Genomic DNA, 22,017 nt, shown 5'->3' with positions numbered 1-22,017 from the left:
AAGGCAGCACAGAACAATGGTCAGTTATACATACACGGATTCCAGGAAGATAAGCCAAAAGAATTTGTCTTTTAAGTAAGGTAGGTTATAGAAATTCTAAATCAAGAAAAAAGCACCAAATCAAGAGAGGCATAAAGGATCACCTTCCTTTGAATCACACTGCTTGACTTAATAAAATATGCCAAAATAAAAAAAAATAAATCATTTACCTACTTGTTTTAAAAAATAATTTTGCCCAGTAAACACAGGATCAACCAAAAAAAAAAAAAAGCCTCTTTTGTTTTCAACCTTTTTGCTTAAAATTATTCTATTATTCTGTATTATTATTTACTACCTTGGTGAGTGTATTATTACCACCTTGGTATCTCACCACTTCCGTGATCTTTGCATGTATAAGTGGAGGCAACTGTCAAGAGTCTGTACTTATTCCAAGACCACAGTCTGGACCTAGGTTGCTTTTAATTGAAGAGGTCTCCGTTTTGTTATAATGAATCTCTCAATTCACAGCGTACCCCTTCCCATCCCACCCCACCCCCCAGATAAAATGAGATTTTCACTAACTTTAAAAATAGTCTGTAAAGTTCCTGCACCACTTTTCATTGAACCGCTTTTTTTCCCCAGCTACTTGTATCTTGTAAAACCTAAATCTTGGAATTAAAAAAAAAAAAAAAAAGGGAAGCAGCAGCAGCTACTGACCATGTGGACAAAGGAAATCTTAGTTTTACGCAAAAATGAAATCACGTATGAGAATTGCATAAGTGGACGGTCTGCACTTAGGTGAAGTCATCTGACGTCGTTTCCCTTCTTCTTTGGAGGTTACCAAACCATTTCCCAAGATTTAACGATTAAAACAATGACGAAAACAGTTTTGCACCGTGTCAAAACTTGGCCCGTTGCCGTTTACTTCTCGGCAGTATTAGATTCAATTAGGCCTCGTACTTTCATTATCTGTGAAGACTGAATTCAACCCCCGCCTTCACGTGCAGGCTGTTTTCTCTGGGAAAGTCAGAACATCATTCAACGGATCAAAGAGCTCAGCCACAGAGGCAGAGGAAAGCGGGGTCCATGCGGCAGAGCAAAAGGGCCCCTCCGACCTTCCTCACCGCAGCTCTTCGAATTTTAAAGAGAGGCTTAGGAGGACCAGGAGGGACAAGAGGGATGCAGGCTAAAGGTTCGCTCCTCAATCCCAGCCGGAGACAAAGGTGAGGAACCGCGCGAGAGGGATGGGGAGACCGGCAGAGAGGCTTCTCTGCCCCCAGCCGGGTGGCGTGACTTCAGGACTCAGAAAATGAGTCAGGACAGGAAGGTGTCAGCCGGGCGAGCGAATTGCTTAATCGCAGGAGGGACGAGGCTGGGAATCCCCCCTCCCCGCCCCTCTCCGCTCCGCCGTGCCGGGAAATGAAATCAAGGCAGGGACGAGGGTCCCACGCCGGGATTGCCCGGAAGCCTCCGGTTTCCCGAAGCGGGCGTCCCGGAGAAAGAGCGCGTGCCTCACGTCCTCTCCGCCCAGCCCCGCCCCCCGCGCGCTGCGCACGCGCCGCGGCGCCCCGCCCCTCGCGTCCCCTCCGGGGTGATGGGGGCGGGGGCGGGGAGCCGAGGTGAGGAGTCGGTCGGAGTCCCTGGGCTGAGAGCTCGAGAGCTACCGGCGCCACCACCCCCGTCGCGTCACGGCTCCCGGGCCCGCCCTCCTGTGGCCCCTCCTCCCCACTCCGTTTCCCCCTCCTCTCCCCCGCCCCTCCGACCGAGCGGTGACTTAAGCAACGGAGCGCGGTGAAGCCCATTTTTCTCCTTCCTCGCCGCCGCGCCGGGCAGCTCGCGGCGCGTGGCCCGCACACTCCCGCCCGAGATGAATGCTGCGGCAGACGCCGAGTTCAACATCCTCCTGGCCACCGACTCCTACAAGGTAGAGGTTCGGGGCGGGGGCAGGTGAAGGAGGAGGAGAAGGCGCGTCCGGGACGAGCGCGGAGCTGTGGGGCGGGGGGCACCGCTCTGGGGTCGTGGCGCGGCACGATCCCGAGGGAAGGAGCGGGCGGGTGGCGGCGGAGACGGCGGGCTGAGGCAGGTGAAGCTGGAGCCGCAGTGGGGAGGAGGTGGATGGAGGAGGGATGGAGGGATGGAGGGATGGACGGCAGGAGGCGGGGCTTTAGGCGTGGGGGCGCGGCGAGGGCTGAGGTGGCCTGACGGCCGCAGCCTGGCCCGCGGCGGGCGCGGGGCCCGTCCGAGGCCGCGACGGGGTCGGGGCCAGGGAAGCTTAGGCGTCCCCGGCCGAGCGCACGCCTTCCCCAGGAGCGCGGCCTTTTGGCCTTGGGCCGGGTCGGGCTGGGCCGGCCTGGGAGAAAGGTCGCCAGAGGGGCGGGTCAGTTAGGTAACGGCCCCTGGGGCTCCGCCATGGAGAAAGGGAATGGGGTTTGGAAGTGGGTATTCTCGCCAAGCTGAATCGAGTGCGCCCCCTTGCTGGGCAGGTACGTCCCTTCCCAAGGAAGAGGTGGGCGAGGACTTAGTAGGGGTGCCGCAGCAGCCAGCCACGTTCTTCTGCCTGTGGCCGGGGTGTGGAGGACACTTATCTGCCCTCGGTAGAAGTGCTGGATTCCCTCGACCCACTCCCCTGGGCTCCCTTTCAAACTCCATGGCTCCTAGTGATCACCCATACTCCTTATCCCTTGTCGTAAAGGCCGATACGCTGCCCTTATTCCATTAGGGCTACTACAGGATTTCTGTGAAAAGGAAAGTGAAAACACGAGTTGAATGAATTGTAGTTTTAACCCTGGAGAGCTCACAGAGAAATGACACATGTATGTTCATATGCCTATTGGACACGTGAATGTCTTGCTGCCCCATTAGTTTTGTTTGAAACTCACACAAATTAGTAAAGGACGGGGTGATTAGAGGAAAATCTGGCGAATGTTATTTCCCCTAGTTTCCAAATTACATGAAGTGAACTGAACTATACTTTGCTAAGCTGTTTTGGCCAACGCACTTGAAAGATGAAATGTCAAGCCAGACACCCCACTTGAACAAAATAAATTTTAGTATTTACTTGACAACATGGTAGTTTGGAATATGAAGGAAAGCATAATGCTTTCATATTTGTGGTTTTGGTTGTGAATTTTTGCTTTTTGTTTCTTTCCTTAAATATTTGGAGAAAGTATTTTGGAGAATCCCATTTTACTTAGGTTCTGTTCATCTCTCTCGCTTTAAGATTCTACTTAAGATAATTTAGACAGGTACTTATTTAAATTAGAGCTAAGTTTCATTAACAACTGGTCTTTAAGTGGAATTTTAAAGTAGAAATCTACACCATTGCAAGGAGATCAAAGTATTATCAAGTATGGTTTACTTGGCCTTAAAACTTTCTCTTGTCTTACTTAGCTCCTAGTGTTTTATCTTCAGTAGTGATTTTAGAATGGTCTCATTCATAGTTTTTTCTTAAATTTCTTTTACTAATTTTTTTTCCTAACTAAATCTTTAAAATGATTTCCAGAAGTTTTCTTAATGTGGCAATTAATTATTTGATTGGAAATGGGAAATGTAAACAGGTTGATTGGTCTAACTTTTAAAAACAAAAGAAGTACAAATTCCTTTAGTTTGTAGTTACTCTAGCATTTATACATAAGGAGTGTAAAATTGCCTTAACATCAGTTTTCTGGGATGCTTTTAATTAGAAGAGTGAATTACCTTAAAGTTTTCTCATCTAACAGGGCATACTGAATGCACTATTAGAATTTGCATCTGTTTAATAAAGTTTATTCCTGCCCATTTTCAAATCAGACCAATATGTTTTATTTTTCTCCTGTGAAACCTTTTTATTTTCTTATATGTGGTTTTGAGTTTTTGTTTTAATTCTAGTTAGGTAACATAAAGTGTAGTATTTGTTTCAGGTGTACAATATAGTGATTCAGTACTTCATATCATCACCCAGTGCTCATCAGGACAGGTGTACTCCTTAATCCCCATTGCCTGTTTAACCCATCCCATCACCCACCTCCCCTCTGGTAACTATGTTTGTTCTCCATAATCAAGAGTCCGTTTTTTGGTTTGTCTCTCTCTCTTTTTCCCCTTTGCTCGTTTTTGTTTTGTTTCTTAAATTCCACATATGAGTGAAATCATACAGTATTTGTCTTTCTTTAACTGATATATTTTGCTTAGCATGATACTTTCGAGCTCCATCCATGTCCTTGCAAATGGCAAGATTTCATTCTTTTTTATGGCTCAGTAATCCATTTTATATATATACCACCCCTCTTTATTCATCAGTCAAGGGTACTTGGGCTGCTTCCATATCTTGGCTATTGTAAATAATGCTGCTATAAACATAGGGGTGCATGTATCCCTTCGAATTAGTGTTTTTGTATTTTGGGGCAAGTATCCAGTAGTAAAAATTACTGGATTGTAGGGTAGTTATATGTTTAACTTTTTGAGGAATCTCCATACTGTTTTCCAGATTGACTGCACCAGTTTGCATTCCCACCAGCAGTGCAAGAGGGTTCCTTTTTCTCCACATCGCCAACACCTGTTGTTTCTTGGGTTGTTGATTTTAGCCATTTTGACAGGTGTGAGGTGATAGCTCATTATAGTTTTTGGTTTGCATTTCCCTGATGGTAAGTGATGTTGAGGATCTTTTCATGTGTCTTTCGGCCATCTGTATCTCTTCGTTGGAGAACTGTCTGTTCATGTCTTCTGCCCATTATTCAAATTGGATGATGTGTTTTGTGGGTGTTGAGTTGTATAAGTTCTTTATATATTTTGGATACTAACTCTTTCATAGGACATGTCATTTGCTAATGACATCCTCCCTTTCAGTAAGCTGCCTTCTAGTTTTGTTGATTGTTTGCTGTGCAGAAGCTTTTTGTTTAGGGGCGCCTGGGTGGTGCAGTAGTTAAGCATCTGCCTTCCGCTCAGGGCGTGATCCCAGTGTTCTGGGATCGAGCCCCACATCAGGCTCCTCTGCTAGGAGCCTGCTTCTTCCTCTCCCACTCCCCCTACTTGTGTTCCCTCTCTCGCTGGCTGTCTCTGTCAAATGAATAAATAAAATCTTTAAAAAAAAAAAAAAAGAGAGAAGCAGCAGCTTTTTGTTTAGATGTAGTCCCAATAGTTTATTTTTGCTTTTTTTCCCCCTTGCCTCAGGAACCATACCCAGAAAGAAGTTGCATCGGCTGATGTCGAGAAGTTACTGCTCGTGTTCTTTTCTAGGATTTTTATGGTTTCAGGTCTCACGTTTAGGTCTTTAATCCATTTTGAATGTATTTTGTGTGTGGTATAAGAAAGTGGTCCAGTTTCACTCTTTGCATGTAGCGATCCAGTTTTCCCAGCACCATTTGTTGAAGAGACTGTCTTTTCCCATTGGATGTTTTTTCCTGCTTTATCAAAGATTAATTGACCATGTAGTTACGGGTATATTTCTGGGCTTTCTATTCTGTTCCACTCATCTGTGTATCTACTTTTGTGCTAGTACAATACTGTTTTGATTACTACAGCTTTGTAATATATCTTGAACTCCAGAATTGTGATATCTCCAGCTTTGCTTTCCTGTTTCAAGATTGCTTTGGCTATTCAGGGTCTTTTGTAGTTCCACAGAAATTTTAGCATTGCTCTGTTTCTCTTAAAAATGCTGTTGGGATTTTGATTGAGATTGCATTAAATGTGTGAATTGCATTGGGAGTATAGACACTTCAACAATATTTGTTCTTCCAATCCATGAACATGGAATGTCTTTCCATTTCTTTGTGTCATCTTCAGTTTCTTTCATCAGTGTTTTATAGTTTTCAGAGTATAGGTCTTTCACCTCTTTGGTTAGATTTATTCTTAGGTGTCTTATTATTTTGGGTGCAAATGTAAATGGGATTGTTTTCTTAATTTCTCCTGCTGCTGCTGCTTCAGTATTAATGCATAGAAATGCAGGATTTCCATATATTTTGTATCCTGAGACTTCACTGAATTCTTTTATCAGTTATAGTAGCTATTTGGTGGAGTCTTTTGGGTTTTCTATAAATGGTGTCATCTGCAAATAGTGAATATTTGACTTCTTTACCAGTTTGGATGTGTTTTATTCCTTTTTCTTGTCTGACTACTGTGCTGTGAACTTTCAGTAATAATGCTGAATGAAAGTAGTGAGAGTGGATGGATATCCTTGTCTTGTTCCAGACCTTAGGTTTGGGAAAAGCTCTCAGTTTTTCCCCATTGAGGATGATGTTCACTGTAGGTTTTCAGATATGGCCTTTATTATGTTGAGGTATGTTCCCTCTAAACCTGCTTTGTTGATGCTTTTTATCATGAGTTGTACTTTGTTAAAATGCTTTTTCTGCATCTACTGAAATGATCCTATGGTTCTTATTCTTTCTCTTATTGATGTATCACACGTTGATTCATTTGCAAATATTCAACTACCCTCGCAACCCAGGAATAAATCCCACTTGATCGTGGTGAATAATTTTTTTAATGTATTGTTGGATTTGGTTTGCTAGTATTTTATTGAAGATTTCTGTCTATGTTCAGTAGAGATATTGGCCTGTAGTTCTCTTTTTTAGTGGTGTGTTTATCTGGTTTTGGTCGCAGGGTAATGCCTCATAGAATGAATTTGGAAGTTTTCCTTCCTTTTCTATTTTTTGGAATAGTTTGAGAAGAATAATATTAACTCTTCTTTAAATATTTGGTGGAATTTGCCTGTAAACCCATCTGATCCTGGGCTCTTGTTTGTTAGGAGTTTTTTTATTACTGACTCAATTTCTTTGCCTAATAATCACTCTTTTCTAATTTTCTATTTCGTCCTGTTTCAGTTTTGTACTTCAGATGTTTCCGTATATTTAGCCATTTCTTCTAGGTTGTCCAGTTTGTTGGCATATAGTTTTTCATGGTATTCTCTTATAATTGCTTGTATTTCTGTGGTGTCAGTTGTTATTTCTTCTCTCTTATTTGTGATTTTATTTATTTGCATCCTTTCTCTTTTTTTCTTGATGAGTCTTGATAGAGGTTTATCAATTTTGTTGAGTTTTTCAGAGAACCAGCTCCTGGTTTCATTGCTCCATTCCATTGGTTTTTTTAAGTTTCTATATCACTTATTTCTGCTGTAATCTCTATTATTTACTTCTTTCTGCTGTTTTTAGGTGTTGTTTGTAGGTTTTTTTTTTTTTCCAAGCTCCTTTAGGTGTAAGATTAGGATGTTTGAGATTTTTCTTTTTGAGATAGTCTTGTATTTCTATAAACTTGCCTCTCAGAATTGTTTTTGTTGCATCCCAGAAGTTTTGGACCATTGTTTTTTCATTGGTTTCCATGTACTTTTTATTTTTTGATTTCCTGGTTGACCCATCATTGTTGAGTAGCTTGTTATTTAAATTCCATGTATTTGTCATCTTGCCAGATTTTTTCTGGTGGTTGACTTCTAGCTTCATAGTGTTGTGGTCAGAAAAGATGGCGTGGTGTGACTTGGATCTTCTTGAATTTGTTGAGGCTTGTTTTGTGGCCTAATATGTAATCTGTTCTGGAGAATGTTCTGTGTGCACCTGAAAAGAATATGTATTCTGCTGTCTTAGGATAGAATGCTATGAATTCATCTGTTACATCCATCTGTTCATTCAAAGCCATTGTTTCCTTGTTGATTTTCTGTTTAGATGATCAGTACATTGATGTACATGGGCTCTTAAAGTCCCCTATTATTATTGTATTATTTTCCATTAGTTCCTTTGTGTTTATTATTAACTTTTATGTATTTGGTGTTCCTATGTTGGGTGCATAAATATTTACAATTGTTATATCTTCTTGTTGGATTGTCCCTTATATTATTATATAGTGTCCTTCTTTGTCTGTTGTTTTACAGTCTAATTTGCCCAGGGGCGCCTGGGTGCCTCAGTCGTTAAGCCTCTGCGTTCCGCCCAGGGCGTGATCCCAGGGACCTGGGATCGAGTCCCGCATCAGGCTCCCTGCTCCACTGGGAGCCTGCTTCTTCCTCTCCCACTCCTCCTGCTTGTGTTCCCTCTCTCGCTGGCTGTTTCTCTCTCTGTCAAATAAATAAATAAAATCTTTAAAATAAATAAATAAATAATAAATAAATAAAAATAAAGTCTAATTTGCCCAATAAAAGTATACTCTGGCTTTCTTTTGACCTCCATTTGCATGATAGATGTGTCTCCATCCCCTCACTTTCAATCTGCAGGTGTCTTTAGGTCTAAAAGGAGTCTCTTATAGGCAGGATGTAGATGGATCTGGTGTTTTTATCCCTTCTGTCACCTCCTGCCTTTTGATTGGAGTGTTTAGTCCATTTACATTCAAAGTAATTATTGGTAGATATGTATTTATTGCCATTTTATTTATTTATTTTTGGGGAGTGGTTGTTTCTGACAATATTCTCTGATCTGTTCTTGTCTTTTATGGTTTGCTGGTTTTCTTTAGTGATATATTTGGATTTATTTGTCTTTATTCTTTGCCTATTTATTAGTGGTTTTATGTTTGTGCTTACCATTAGGTTTGTATGTAATCTCTTTGGCGTTTAGCAGTTCATATTAAGTTGATGGTCGTTTAAGTTTGAACCCATTCTTTACTCCTCTTCCCACATTTTAAGTATATGTTGTCATATTGTCCATCCTTTTATTTTGTGAGTTCCTCGACTGATTTTTTTCCAGAACTGTTTACTGCTTTTGTATTTTGTACCTTTATACTGTCACATTTGGTCTCTGTGTTCCGCTCAGAGATTCCCCTTTAATATTTCTTGCAGGGCTGGTTTAGTGATCATGAGCTCCCTTAGTCTTTGGGAAACTATCTCTACTTCCATTCTGAATGATAGCCTTGCTGAATAGAGTATTCTTGCCTGCAGATTTTTTCCATTCAGGCACTTTGAATATATTGTGCTCTTCTGGCTTAGAAAGTTGCTGCTCAATGATCTGCTAATAGACTTATAGGGTCTCCCTTGTACGTGACTATATTCTTTTGTCGTGCTGCTTTTAAAATGTTTTATCACTATATTTTGACAATTTAATTACTGTATGTCTTGCTGTGGATCTGCTTTTGTTGATTTTGGGGGGGGACGGGGGGGGGTGGTCCGTGTCTCCTGGACCTGGATGTCTGTTTCCTTCCCCAGTTTGAGGTAAGTTTTCAGCTATTATAATTTCTTCAAATAAATTTTCTTCCCCTTTTTCACTCTTTTTTTCTTCTGGAACTCCTAGAATATGAATGTTAATACGTTTGATGGAGTTACTGAGTTCCTTATGTCCCTGTTTTGGGTAATTATTTTTTTCTCTCTTTCTGTCTCCTAGGTCATTAATTTGTTTCTCTGCTTCTTCCAGCTTGTTCATTTCATTAAGCATGCTTCTTATTTTGTTTATCGAGCCCTTTATCTCTCCTATGTTATTCCTTAACTCTGTGTTAATGATCTCACCGATGCCTTCTACTCTTTCCTCAAGTCCAGTATTTTTATGATCATTACTTTAAATTCTCTTTCTAGCATGTTACATATATTTGTTTCACTTAGATCTCTCCCCAGGCCTTGTCCTGTTCTTTCATTTGGGACAAGTTCGTCTGTCTTCCCATTTTGTCTTAGTCTCTGTGCCTGCTTCTGTGTATTGGGAAAATCAGCTGCATGTCCTGTTCTTGAAGGTAATGAAACAGAGGTTCTGTAGTGCCGTGCCTTGTAGTGTCCCCTGTTCCCCAGGATCTGGCACTTCTGAGAGTGTCTCCAGTGTGTGCCACATGTGCTCAGCTGTTGTGTCCTGGCTGCTTTATCCTTTAGGCCAGTTATCTGCAGAGGCTGTCTTTACTTGTTTTGGGCAGTGTTTTGTCCCCCGCCCTGAATGTAGCATGTTTTAACTAGGTGTGCTTGGTTCTGCTTGTGGAATGAGGCCTGTTGCCACTGCCACTGGAACCGAGGCCCTGCAAATCTCCGTCTCTGAAGGCACTGTGTGAGCAGGCATTTGGGCTGGTCTGCGTGAGGGGGCCCACAGTGCTAGCACTGAGACAAATGTGAGCAGGAGAGGCAGTTCCATCCAAGCGTGCTTGGGGGGAGGGGGTGTAATTAGGTTAGGTAGGGAATGTGGATGCTGCACTGGTTCCCATAGGTGGTCCTATGCTTATGCTGAGGGGCAGGGAGAGGGAAATGGCTCCTGTCAGTTCCTTTGTTCCCAGAGGGGTCTTTCCGTGGACACTGCCCCTCTGAGACATGCTCCAAGATGAGCAGGTAACCTCCCCACTGTGTGCCCCACGCTCTCTTCAGATCACTGTTTCCACACTATGTTCATGGGCTGTTTGACTTGCCTTCTATCCAAGAGCAATGCAATGCAATGCCCTCTGGGCTCTAACCTAGCCAAGCCTGCTGACCTTTAAAACTCGGGTCTTTAAAACTCTTGCTACCTGCAAGAACTCACGAAATTTGGCTCCTCTTGCTTTCCAAGCAAGATGCTATGGGGATTTTTATTCCAGTGTGCTCCCCTGTGTGCTAGTCTGTCTCTAGCCCTTCTTTCTTCCACTGCAGTGGCCGTGATCTTTTCATTCCAAACCTGGTCTCTGTACTTCCTGCCTCCTTCAATGTGGCATCTTCTTGACTTTTAGTTGTGGAATTTGTTCTGACAGTCTTCAGGTGGATTTCCAGGGTATTTAGGATGATTAGTATCTAAGTTGTGGGATGAGGCAAGCCTGTGTCGTCCTACTCTGCCACCATCTTCCAAGTTTGTCTAATATAAATAAAACCTTTTAAGAAGATTTTTATCTTGGGGCACCTGGGTGCCTCAGTTAGTTAAGCATCTGCCTTCGGCTCAGGTTGTGATCTCAGGGTCCTGGGATCAAGCTTCATGTTAGGCTCCCTGCTTCTCCCTCTCTCCCCCTCCCTGCTTGTATGTTCTCTCTCAAATAAAATCTTACTAAAAATTAAAAAAAAAAAAGATTTTTCATTTTTCCTCCCCAAAAATCCCTCAAGAGGATTCAGTCAGGTTGATGTGTTTTATACCAGTATACTAAAATAGATGGTGTATTCCACACTGACATTTTTAAGTTTCATTTGTCTTACATATTTTGTGGTCCTTATAACCAGTATTCCATTTTTACCTTTTTATCTTCTTAGATGAAGAAGAGATAGAAATGATAATCCTGAGGTTAGAAGTAATGAAATTTTTATTTGGCAATTACATGAAACTATTACATATTCTTATCAATACTTACAAACTACTGGCCAGTTAAAGTAGGTAGGGAACCTAGTGGTTTTAGACGTGTTGATGGGAGAGAGAATATTGTGGATTTCTTCTTTCTAAAACCAAAGAAAGAATAGTTGGTTGTCTGAGGACTACAAAAAGGTTTTTTGCAAGTAGTAGAGTAGTGTCCAGGCACATGCCAACATGGTTATTTTGTTTTTACTTGTATCCTCTCTGGAGGGTTCAAGACAATTTGGACCAGAGGAGGAGCTTTGAAAATATATATTCATTTCTGTAATCTATACTATATTATACACAATAAGGAACTGAGAAACAGGTAAATGTGGTTGTTTCTTCCATTTTCATCCTGGGTTCTTGTTTAATCATTTTCAAAATGGCATAAAGTAGTGGGTTGTATTTATGTTGTGCTATGCCGGCTAGGGAAAGGTGCATTGGGCTGCTTTAGCCATTGCAGTACTTAAAAAGCATTTGGAACTTTTTGTAAAGGAGATCAGATTTTTGTTTTGAGGGTTTTTTCCCACCTACCCCTGGGGTAGCCATTGATAAGTTTACAAATAACTGGCTCATTAAGAGGTGCATTTCTGTTCCTTGTTCCTTTCCCTTGCTTCTATGTAGATAATGTTAGATTTATTATTTTTGAACATTTTACCAATTAGCAGATCAAAATGGAAGATGTTATCAATTGAGTTGAAAAATATATATAGTGTACGATAGTAATCTCTAAGCAATTTACACATCACCCCTTGTTATGAATTGTGCTATCCAGTGTGTTGCTTCTCAAAAGTTCATTTGTAAACTGGTTATCTGGAACTCAGCCCATTTTCATTAATTCATTTAATAAATATTGGAGATCTCCTAAGTACTGTAAAAGACAAAAGATGTCTCTTAAAATCCAGCATGGGTGAAAGTTGGTTTTAGAGAAGTTACAGAAGGTTGTATAATTTATGTATGGTGATTAGTCACCCAAGGTAGCTTTTTTAAAAAAGATTTTGCCGCCTCATTAATGGCAGATTAACAAACTTTAAAGGTTTGGGCTTTTTGGAAAGAGAGCTGGGGACAGATCTTACTGGCAAGTTAGTCCTGGCTGGAACTTTAGCTACCCAGTGTCTGAGCTGTTCCTGTTTTTCATGGTTGCTGCTTTTTCGTTGCTTCTGAACAAACACTTAAGTTATGTCACAGCGACTCTCAGGGCAGCCTGAGCCTTGTGAGGAGTGGAGTACTGTTACAGTTTGTGTGTATGTCCGAGATAACCTGTGCATTCGCATGATGCAATTTTCCAGTGAGTTTTATATTATAAATTATAGGAAAAGCTCAGGCAACAGAAATAAAATTCTATATGTAAATCATGAATGTGCTTCATAAGAAGATTAACTCAGATCAGTAGTAGTTATATAATATTTTGCAAGACAAAGATACCAGAAGCTGGTGTCCTCTTGTTAGCTGACTACATCTTTTTCAAAGGTGTGCCAAAAAAAAAAAAGGTACAAATTATCAGGAACTCTGTGCCAGGAGGTTTAGGGGAAGGGGCAGTATGATTATAGTTGATTTAACAATTTCCTCTCTTCCCCAAAATACAAACCAAAAATCTTTAAGCCATACTTTTGAAGTTATTTTAAAGTTCTGAAGTTGCTTCAAAAGCCAAATAGCAAAAAACTATTTATTTTCTTCAGCAGTAGAAGTATTTCCAAGGCTTGAAAAATCTTTAAGAAGTAAGAATCAGTTAACTTTTTTGCTATTTTTAGTACATTAGCATTCACGAGGCAGAAAGTCTTAGCCATTGTAAGGCTGAGTGGATCCTCTTTTGAGTGCCCTTATAAATTATATAGATAATATAAGTTATTTGTGACATTATATATATTTTCCCATGTGCTCTTATATACACATGGTATTGTTAAAATGTTGGCTTATGATTATTTCCTATCTGTTAAAATTATAACTGATAAAGTATGTTAGTAGTGGTTGCCTTTGGTCTTGTGATCCCATTGTAAAAGAAAAGCTCTTGGGGCGCCTGGGTGGCACAGTGGTTAAGCGTCTGCCTTCGGCTCAGGGCGTGATCCCGGTGTTACGGGATCGAGCCCCACATCAGGTTCCAACGCTATGAGCCTGCTTCTTCCTCTCCCACTCCCCCTGCTTGTGTTCCCTCTCCCTGGCTGTCTCTATCTCTGTCGAATAAATAAATAAAATCTTTAAAAAAAAGAAAAGAAAGAAAAGCTCTTGAAAAAACATCAGATCAGCTTCATGGGAAATCTGAAGAGGCTCAGGAAAAAGTCTGTTCTCACAGAAAGATTCTGTGCAACTTAAATACTTCTATTTCTTTTCATTTTTAAATTATTTTTAGGTGGGGGGAGGAGGAGAGGGACAGGGAAAGAGAGAGACTCTTAAGCAGGCTCCATGCTCAGCGCCAAGCCCTGTGCAGGGCCCAGTCCTATGACCCTGAGATTATGACCTGAGCTGAAACCAAGAGTCGGATGCTTAACTGACTGAGCCACCCAAGCACTCCTCATATTTCTATTGAAATGTCATACTTGGGACAAGGATATGTAGCCTAGGGATTGATTATAATTTTTAGCTTTTCATGAAGTAAATCAATCACAAGACTGTGAAATTAACTTCTATTAAAAGAGCTAATTTCTCCTGTGTGCCTGTGTTCTTTACCACACACGTATTCACATACTGGTAGTGTGCTCTGTCAGGTGTAGGAAAATCATGCTAGTTTAGGAAACATTTTTAGAGATAAGGTTTGCTGAGGATATTATGAGAAGTTAGCTATTTTCATCTTACAGATAATGTTAAATTTATTGTAGAACCATTTTCTCTATTGATAGAAGGCAAAGTAGTGCTAATAAAACCAACATGTTTAATAACTCCCTTTTTGTAGTTCAGTTTAATTTTGAATACTATGGAACTTTGTTAGTATTACTTGATACATTTAAAACTGAGCTCTTGATTTCCCAATCCATTCCTTCCACAGCCTTCGTCATCTCAGGAAATGGCACCGTTATTCACCCAGTTGCTCAAGCAAAAAATGTAGGAAACATTAATTCCTCCCCCCTCCCATCCCCCAATTATAATCTATTAGCCTAATTCTCCTTTACCTCCAAATGAGCCACTTCCATCATCTAAGCTAGTCTTTAGCCTCTCACCTGATGGTCCTGCTTCCTCTTTGGTCACCCTGTAATCCATTCTCGACCTGTCAAGCTGATCCTCATAAAATATGAAGATCATATTCACACTTGATTTAATATTCAAGCTCCTTGCAGTAACATACAAGCCTTACACGATCTTGTCCCTGCATCTCTCTGTAACCTTACCATGTACTTGGGACTCCTCCTCCCCACTCTCTCATGCGCCAACCACACTGGTGTTGTGTTCTGTCCCTTAAATCAGTGTATTTCCTATCTCCTTGTAGTTTAAGGTCCTGTCACCATCTCAGAGAAGCCTTCCTGGCCCTCTCTTTACAGCAGTGTGTCAGGCCCCCTGTAGCCCTTCATTTTCTTTTAATTTTTAAAACCTACATCTAGATCTGAAGTTATTTTGATTTATATGTTTTTCTCTGACCTCCCAGTCCTCATTAGCCCTTTGAGAATAAAAACCACCTTAGCCCATTTACTTCCCCATCCTCAGTACCTGAAACAGTGCCTGATACATAGTGGATACACAGTATATATTTATGAATAAACTATTTACAAAATAAATAACAGTTTATTAATTTAATTTTCTGCTGTATCACCTCATTTTCTAGTGAAGGTTCCAAGTGGTTCAGAGAGAGCGGTTTACCAGAAAGTAAAATGAAAAGGGTAGTAAACCTAGCAAAACTGGAACCATTATAAATTTTCTATTGGTTATATTCTTAGAATAGTATTTACTTCTTAAGAAGCTCTGTTTGGAAAAAAATTTCCCGTTAAAACAATGGTATAAGCCAATATAAATAGATCTGAACATACTATTTGATTCTTTAAATATATTGGGTGTTCCTTGGTAGGTGGTTAATTGCCTGAGAATTAGCATCTTCAGCTAAATTCTAGACTAGTTCTCGAAAGTTCTCCTAAGAAGATTTTAGAAGTCACACTTCATTTCTAATTAAGCAGCCTAGACAATTTTGTGTTTTTAATGACATTTGTTTTCAGAGGAGGCATTCTGAATACTTATGCAAAGGTTGTAATATATAATTAAAGAACACGACAGAAGTAAAGCTTTAAAATTATAAACATATTCAGTCATTGTCCAGAACTGGAACTGTATTTGTATGATCGAAAAGTTTTAGTATACTTTTAGACCAGTGTGGAGTTAAATAGTTTAGGAACATTTCCATTCAGCTTTTGACTGTTTGGTCTACTCGGAAGACGAAAATTATTTATTTGCCTTCTCATACTTTTAAATCTGATATAGAAAAAGTTAATTTATAAAGATGCACCCTTAAGTATCTGAACTGCAAAAAGGTCAAACAAACAGAGTCACAGCTATGAATCTGACTTCTGTAAACTTGCCTAATGTGATCCAGACCTTTACTTGATTTTTACTTCATCCTAGTTGACTTTTCTTCTACCTCACTGCTTATTCCCACTAAAGGAGTTGGAGTTACTTATATTGTGAACTGGACATTTTCATTCTTACGTACATCTTGGGTATGTTTTTAGGTGGTATTACCTTTTTCTAATTCGTTTCCTGAGTAGTTGAAATAGTAGTGATTTATTCCTAGGGTATTATTCATATATATATGTTGTCTTTGCATTTTGATGAATTGGTTCATAGACTGAACTGCCCTGGGTTTTGTTTTAGCTATTTCATGGGGCTACTACTTCAGCTTCCAGTAGTAGTATCAGTCTCTAGGTTCTAACCTAAAAAAAACAAGAATAAAAACCCAAACCAAACCCTGGTGTCTACCTCTACGTTTAAGATTCTTCTCTCAGGTTGCCTTCAAACAGCATAAGGGTGCTGTTTTCATAGAGTTGCAATTTGCTTCTTTTGGAGAAGAAACATTTATCAAACATTTGTGATTTTTTTTTTTTTTGCTCTCTATATAGAGTATTTTTATTTTAGAATTTCTGTGCTAAGCTACAAAGATTTTTTAGATTAAAGCCAAGTTTTACTTTAAGATTGTGCATCCAAACAAGAAAAGCATTAGTTTCCCTAAACTGAGGATCAGAGCTAAACAGGAAGAATGGTTTATGTTCACAGTGGTCATCCATGGAACTTGTTCTGCAACGATCATTTCATTACCCGCTTGACCGCCCTCTCCCTTAAGCTTTAAGGCATTTTCATTCCTACTGTTTCAACAGAGCACATACATATTATTCTTCCAGTTATTTTCTATTGGTAAAATGTTTTAACCACTTTAAAATATAAGAAAATACAAATTATAATGAACTCACTTTTTTCTTAAAACAAAGACATACTAACTTTCAACAGTGACTCTAACCCAAATTCATGGAAAAGAAATAATACTTCTTCATGTATTTCAACTCCTAAGGATTTGATGATGCCCTGGACATTTATTTCCCAATTCAGAGGAAATTTGAGAAAAAGTAATATTATAAAACAGGATTTTTTTTTTTTTTTTTTGCTGCTGCTGCTGCTTTCATCCAGGTTTTCATAGTGTTACAATGAAGGCTGGAAGTAGTCATTCTCACTGCCTCACTATACAGATGAAGTAGAGCCATGGGAAGTCATTGACTATTGACTTACCAAACATGGTACATTTGGATAGTAACACTACCAAATTCTGCTTCCAATTCATTTTTTATAACATGGGTATGCCCCCCCAGGCAGCTACATCTCCCTTTCCCTGAAGGAAGACCATTCCTCAAGACCAAATGAGATACCTCTCTTCGTTCGAACTTTGAAGTGCCCATCTGTCCCCTTAGAGGCCTCATACTTCGTTAAGTTCAGTTAATTTAATAGTCTCCTGTGGTTTTGAAATTAAGATACTGAACTATAAAAAAGTATCCTAATAAGTATGATGCTTATTTTTGTATTCTTTACAGCTAGGAAAAGAAGCTGATCAGAGGAAATAAGTGTAATTTCTCTGGTTTTCGATAATTTCAAGCCTTTCTGTCATGATTTATATTCTTTTCTTATGTTCTCTAACTCAAGTATTTCTCTTTTCTTTAGGTTACTCACTATAAACAGTACCCACCCAATACAAGCAAAGTTTATTCCTACTTTGAATGCCGTGAAAAGAAGACAGAAAACTCCAAAATAAAGAAAGTGAAATACGAGGAAACAGTATTTTACGGGTTGCAGTACATTCTTAATAAGTACTTAAAAGGTATTATTTTTCCTAGTATGTTTAAAATGCTGCTTTTATGTAATGCTTCATAATTTTTTATCTATATTATATTCTATGATTTGAAATAACTCAAGTTTAATTTTGATATTTACTTAACTACTTTGACTATTTTAGGGGTTGTTTTAGAATTATAAAAAAATCTGTTAATTTGAATGCATTAAATCTTATAATTTGGTGTATGTGCTTATTGTTCCAAGTATGAGAAAGATTTTCTGAAACTAAAAAATTCGGGAATAAGTTTAGAAAAGTCAATTTTCTGAGGCTAATTTGGTATGTTAATAGGTTTAAGTCATTCACAGTAAAGGATTCATTATTCATCTGGGAATTCATTTTGAATTATGGTAACAGAATATTTTTGTCATAGTCTGTTTTATCTTAAAAGCCTATTTTTCAGAACTGCCTGACACTGTGGCCTTAGTCTCAAGTGTTAAAATGGAAAAACCCCCAAAATAATTTCTGTGCTTTTGTATTTGAAAGTCCATGTCTAGTTTGTTTTATGATGGTATTTCTTGGGCAAAAACAGTTCACAGAGGTTTTATACATTTTGGAAAATTTCATCTCTGAAGCCTTTTCAAATAAAAATAGTCTCAGAAATGAATACAGATTAAGTTGAATTTTACACAGATAATAACCTTTTCCCATAATCTCGGCATTTAAGATCAGATAGTTCAGATATGTTACACCATTAAAAACCTACTTGAGTATCCAAAGTACTTTGCAGTAAGACTTACCGAGATATTTTAAACGAGTTTACTAAGTGACCTTACATAGAAAAAGTTACTAAAGATTGATGTCATACTTCAGTTCTACAGCTTAAAAACTTTATTAATTATAGCTAAAATCTATTAATTGCCTATTATAGGCCAGCATTATGCTAAATGCTTCATATATTTTAACTCACTTAGTCCTCACAGTCATCCTGTAAGTAGGTGCTCTACTATTATCCTCATTTTACAGCTAAAGAGAACTAAAAGTGTATTTGAGGAGCCAAAACTTAGTCCTTGTGAAAATTACTGGATTATCAATTATCAGCCCTGAAGACACCCTTTTGAATAAAGTAAAAAGGTTAACCTGGAAGGTTATTTGTATCAAATTTGAAGAGTATATATATATTAATAATTATAGAAAAAATATCTTAGAATTTAACATTACTGTGATTAAAAAAATACTACATGTGTAATAATTTCTTCTGCACATCTGCTTTTCAAATAAGAGCTTATTATATATGCTTAGGGTGAATGAGCAGAAGAGCAAATTCCTTTCCTGGCTGTGCTGTTGACTCTGGGTGATCATTTAACCTCTCAGTTCTTGGTTTTTTATCCACAGAATGGTGAAATAGCTAGAGGGATTAATCCTACAGCAATTTAGCAATTTATGGAATGCCTTTAGAAATGTAAACAGGAGGGGGCACCTGGGTGGCACAGCGGTTGAGCGTCTGCCTTCGGCTCAGGGCGTGATCCCGGCGTTATGGGATCGAGCCCCACATCAGGCTCCCCTGCTATGAGCCTGCTTCTTCCTCTCCCACTCCCCCTGCTTGTGTTCCCTCTCTCGCTGACTGTCTCTATCTCTGTCAAATAAATAAATAAAATCTTTAAAAAAAAAAAAAAAAAAAAAAAGAAATGTAAACAGGAGAAACTTGTCTTTTCAGGGAAAGTAGTGACCAAAGAGAAGATCCAGGAAGCCAAAGAGGTGTATAGAGAGCATTTCCAGGATGATGTCTTTAATGAAAAGGGATGGAACTACATTCTTGAGGTAAAAAAATGGTTTTTATGTTTTGCTTTTAGTTCAAAATTTCTTACAAAGGAATTTGAATAGAAGACTATAATTACAACTTTTTTTCCATCTGTGACCCAAATATAATGGCTATTTTAGATATTCTTGTGAAAAGTTAAGGGTGACATTTAAATTTTTTTCTATAGCAGGTCTAAATAGTTGTTTATAGTATTAATGAATTACAATTTAAATCACTAGCATTTTTCAGAAAGGTGATTTAATCTTTGAAAATGCACTGCAATTAATAAAGGGCATGGTTATTTGACAGTTTTAAAATTTAGGTCTTTTCTCTTAGCTATAGATTATTTAAGGGAATAGATGTAGTGTGTCAATCACTACACAATAATTTGGGAAATTTCCCTGACTGAATCATTGGAATGGTTCCATGTTGATCCATAAAGTCGATTTTTATTCTTTGTTGTCCTGTAATAGTCATACCTAGCATGTTTGGATCGATTACTTAACCTTTTGAGCATCCAAAGACCTGGCAACTGAGTTATAAGAGTTGAATGTCCTCTGGTGGAGGTCTCTACTACGATGATAGATTGGGAATGGGATCTTTTGGCATCTTGCCATGTAAAGTGTTAATTTATGTCTTAAAAACAAATGTCTTTTCCATTGTAGACTATCAAATACAAAATAATTAGAAGTACTTTAACTTTCAGGCCTATATTGTAATACTGACTTTTACTATTTTTTACTTATGGGTCTTTGAAGAGTCACATAAGCACTATGTGCTGTACTTCCCTGTATCTTAAGTAAGGTCAGTAAAATCTGTTGGCTAACTCCTGCACTCACCCCATTTCGTTTGTTGGGAAGAGAACAGTAATAGATGTTAAGCTTATTAATATAATTCCCAGTAGCCAGGGTGATAAATCTTTTGATTTTACGTTCAGAGAATTTTAGGAATCTAATCTAGTCTTACCTAATTCTGTTTTAAGAATAGAGTCTGAGACCTAGAGATGTTAAATGACTTTCCCAAAGTCCAAGTCAGTATTTTTGAGTCCGTGCTAGGATTTCTAAGGCCGTATTCTTTCTGCTATATCCTGAAGCCTTCCAATGCTTCTCATTAAACAGATTTTTCTGTTATCTAGTTATCTGTCCCAAATCACATAAAAACTATTAGACTTTCTGAAATAATTTGCCTTCCTAGCCAAAATTTAGCCACAGCTTTTATGTTTTAAAAAAGGGAGGTATAATTAAATATCCAATAACATACTCCATAGCAAGTATATTTCAGGCTAATTTTGGAAAGAACTGTTGCACTTGGATATTGATTGCCAAAGCTTTAGAAAGTACACCTAATGATCTTTTCCTAAAGTGGTTTCGGTCTACTATCAGAATAAAGAGAAAACCTATTTAAAATTCTCTCTTTTCTTTTTTTTTTTTTTTTTAAGATTTTACTTATTTATTTGAGAGGAAGAGACAGAGATAGCGAGAGAGATCACAAGCAGGGAGGAGAGGGAAGCAGGCTCCCCACTGAGCAGGGAGTCCGATGCGGGCCTCTATCCCAGGTTCCTGGGATCATGACCTGAGCCGGAAGGCAGACACTTAGCTCACTGAGCCACCCGGGCATCCTCTCTTTTCTTTTCTGTTTGTTGTTATTTTGTTTGTCTTGCTAATAGCAATCCCTTATTTGGTCTTTTAGCCTTTAGCTTTTCTTTTATGAAAATGACTACTTAGAAGAAAGATAGTGTTCTTGGAATATTTTTGGAACATATCAGAATAAACTCTTTTTGAAAGAATGGGAAAAAAAATTTTTTTTCCTTTGGATCAGTTTGAGATTATCTTCTAGTGAGAAATGTTCTTAGCAGAAGTACTCTGATAATATTTAAAAATTAATATCAGTGCCTAAACTGTAAATCATTTTAGCTAATCTTCTTTAAAGAGAATAAGGATTTTCTGACTCTGTTACTAGCAATATAGTAACATGGACAACTGCAGTTTCTATGACAGTAAGTTTAGCTTCTGTAAAATATAAAGAACCTTATTAAAACAAGTAACTGCATATCATCTGTTGAATGAATAAATTCATTATTGTCTGTTACCAGAAATATGATGGGCATCTTCCAATAGAAATAAAAGCTGTTCCTGAGGGCTATGTCATTCCCCGAGGAAATGTTCTCTTCACAGTGGAAAACACAGATCCAGAGTGTTACTGGCTTACAAATTGGATTGAGGTGAATTGTTTTATTTTAATTATTATTTAACATCAGCTGAAGATGTAAAAACCATTCAACTGGGATTCTGATTTTAAAATTGCTACTAATAAAGTTGTGTAATCTACAGTTTACTAAACCTTTCCAGACCTCAGTTTTCTCATTTATAAAGTGACAGTTGGATTAAATAATTTTAAGGTTCCTTCCAGTGAAATTTCATGTTCTGAGACTTTATCTAAGTGAAATTATTAAGAACTATTACTGTTAAATCTCAGTTGGCTTCCATCTTGTTTGTTGCAATCCTAAATGTATATTATCATAGAGAAAACTGAGAAAAGGAACACAGGTTTATTTTTAGTAACTTAAGATTTATTTTGTGGATAGTCTGTTCTAAAGGAATTTTGTTCAGATCTTTAATAACAGCTTTCTTCATTATCTAATCAGTTTAGAGCCTACGCTTTACCACCTGATATTTCTCATCTAAACACACTCAAGACTTGCTGATCATTTTGTTTAATTTCTAAGCCTAAAAAGGAGGATGGATACACTAGAAACTCTTGAGTTTATACTGCAGGGCTCTTTGTTTTCCTTTCATCTGTACCGAAGGAGTCCTGTTTTCACATGCTCCTAGTTTTGACATTAATAATCTACTTAGCTTCTCAACGGCTTA

General features: G+C 38.5%; 1 protein-coding gene across 1 annotated transcript in view; it reads left to right on the top strand.

Moving 5' to 3' along the window:
- The first annotated feature begins 1,676 nt into the window (after window positions 1-1,676).
- Window positions 1,677-22,017, top strand: part of NAMPT (nicotinamide phosphoribosyltransferase) — a 37,690-nt gene continuing 17,349 nt past the window's right edge. Inside the window, exons 1-4 of the mRNA XM_040644380.1 lie at window positions 1,677-1,903; window positions 17,238-17,394; window positions 19,064-19,167; window positions 21,240-21,368. Coding sequence (XP_040500314.1) covers window positions 1,847-1,903; window positions 17,238-17,394; window positions 19,064-19,167; window positions 21,240-21,368 — 447 coding nt within the window. The 5' untranslated portion in view covers window positions 1,677-1,846. The remainder of the gene's footprint in view (window positions 1,904-17,237; window positions 17,395-19,063; window positions 19,168-21,239; window positions 21,369-22,017) is intronic.

This window comes from Ursus maritimus, unplaced genomic scaffold (genome assembly GCF_017311325.1).
Source record: "Ursus maritimus isolate PB19 unplaced genomic scaffold, ASM1731132v1 scaffold_3, whole genome shotgun sequence".
NCBI lineage: Eukaryota > Metazoa > Chordata > Mammalia > Carnivora > Ursidae > Ursus > Ursus maritimus.
Note: the sequence above shows the minus strand (reverse complement) of the source record. Positions and strands in the feature narration are given on the sequence as shown.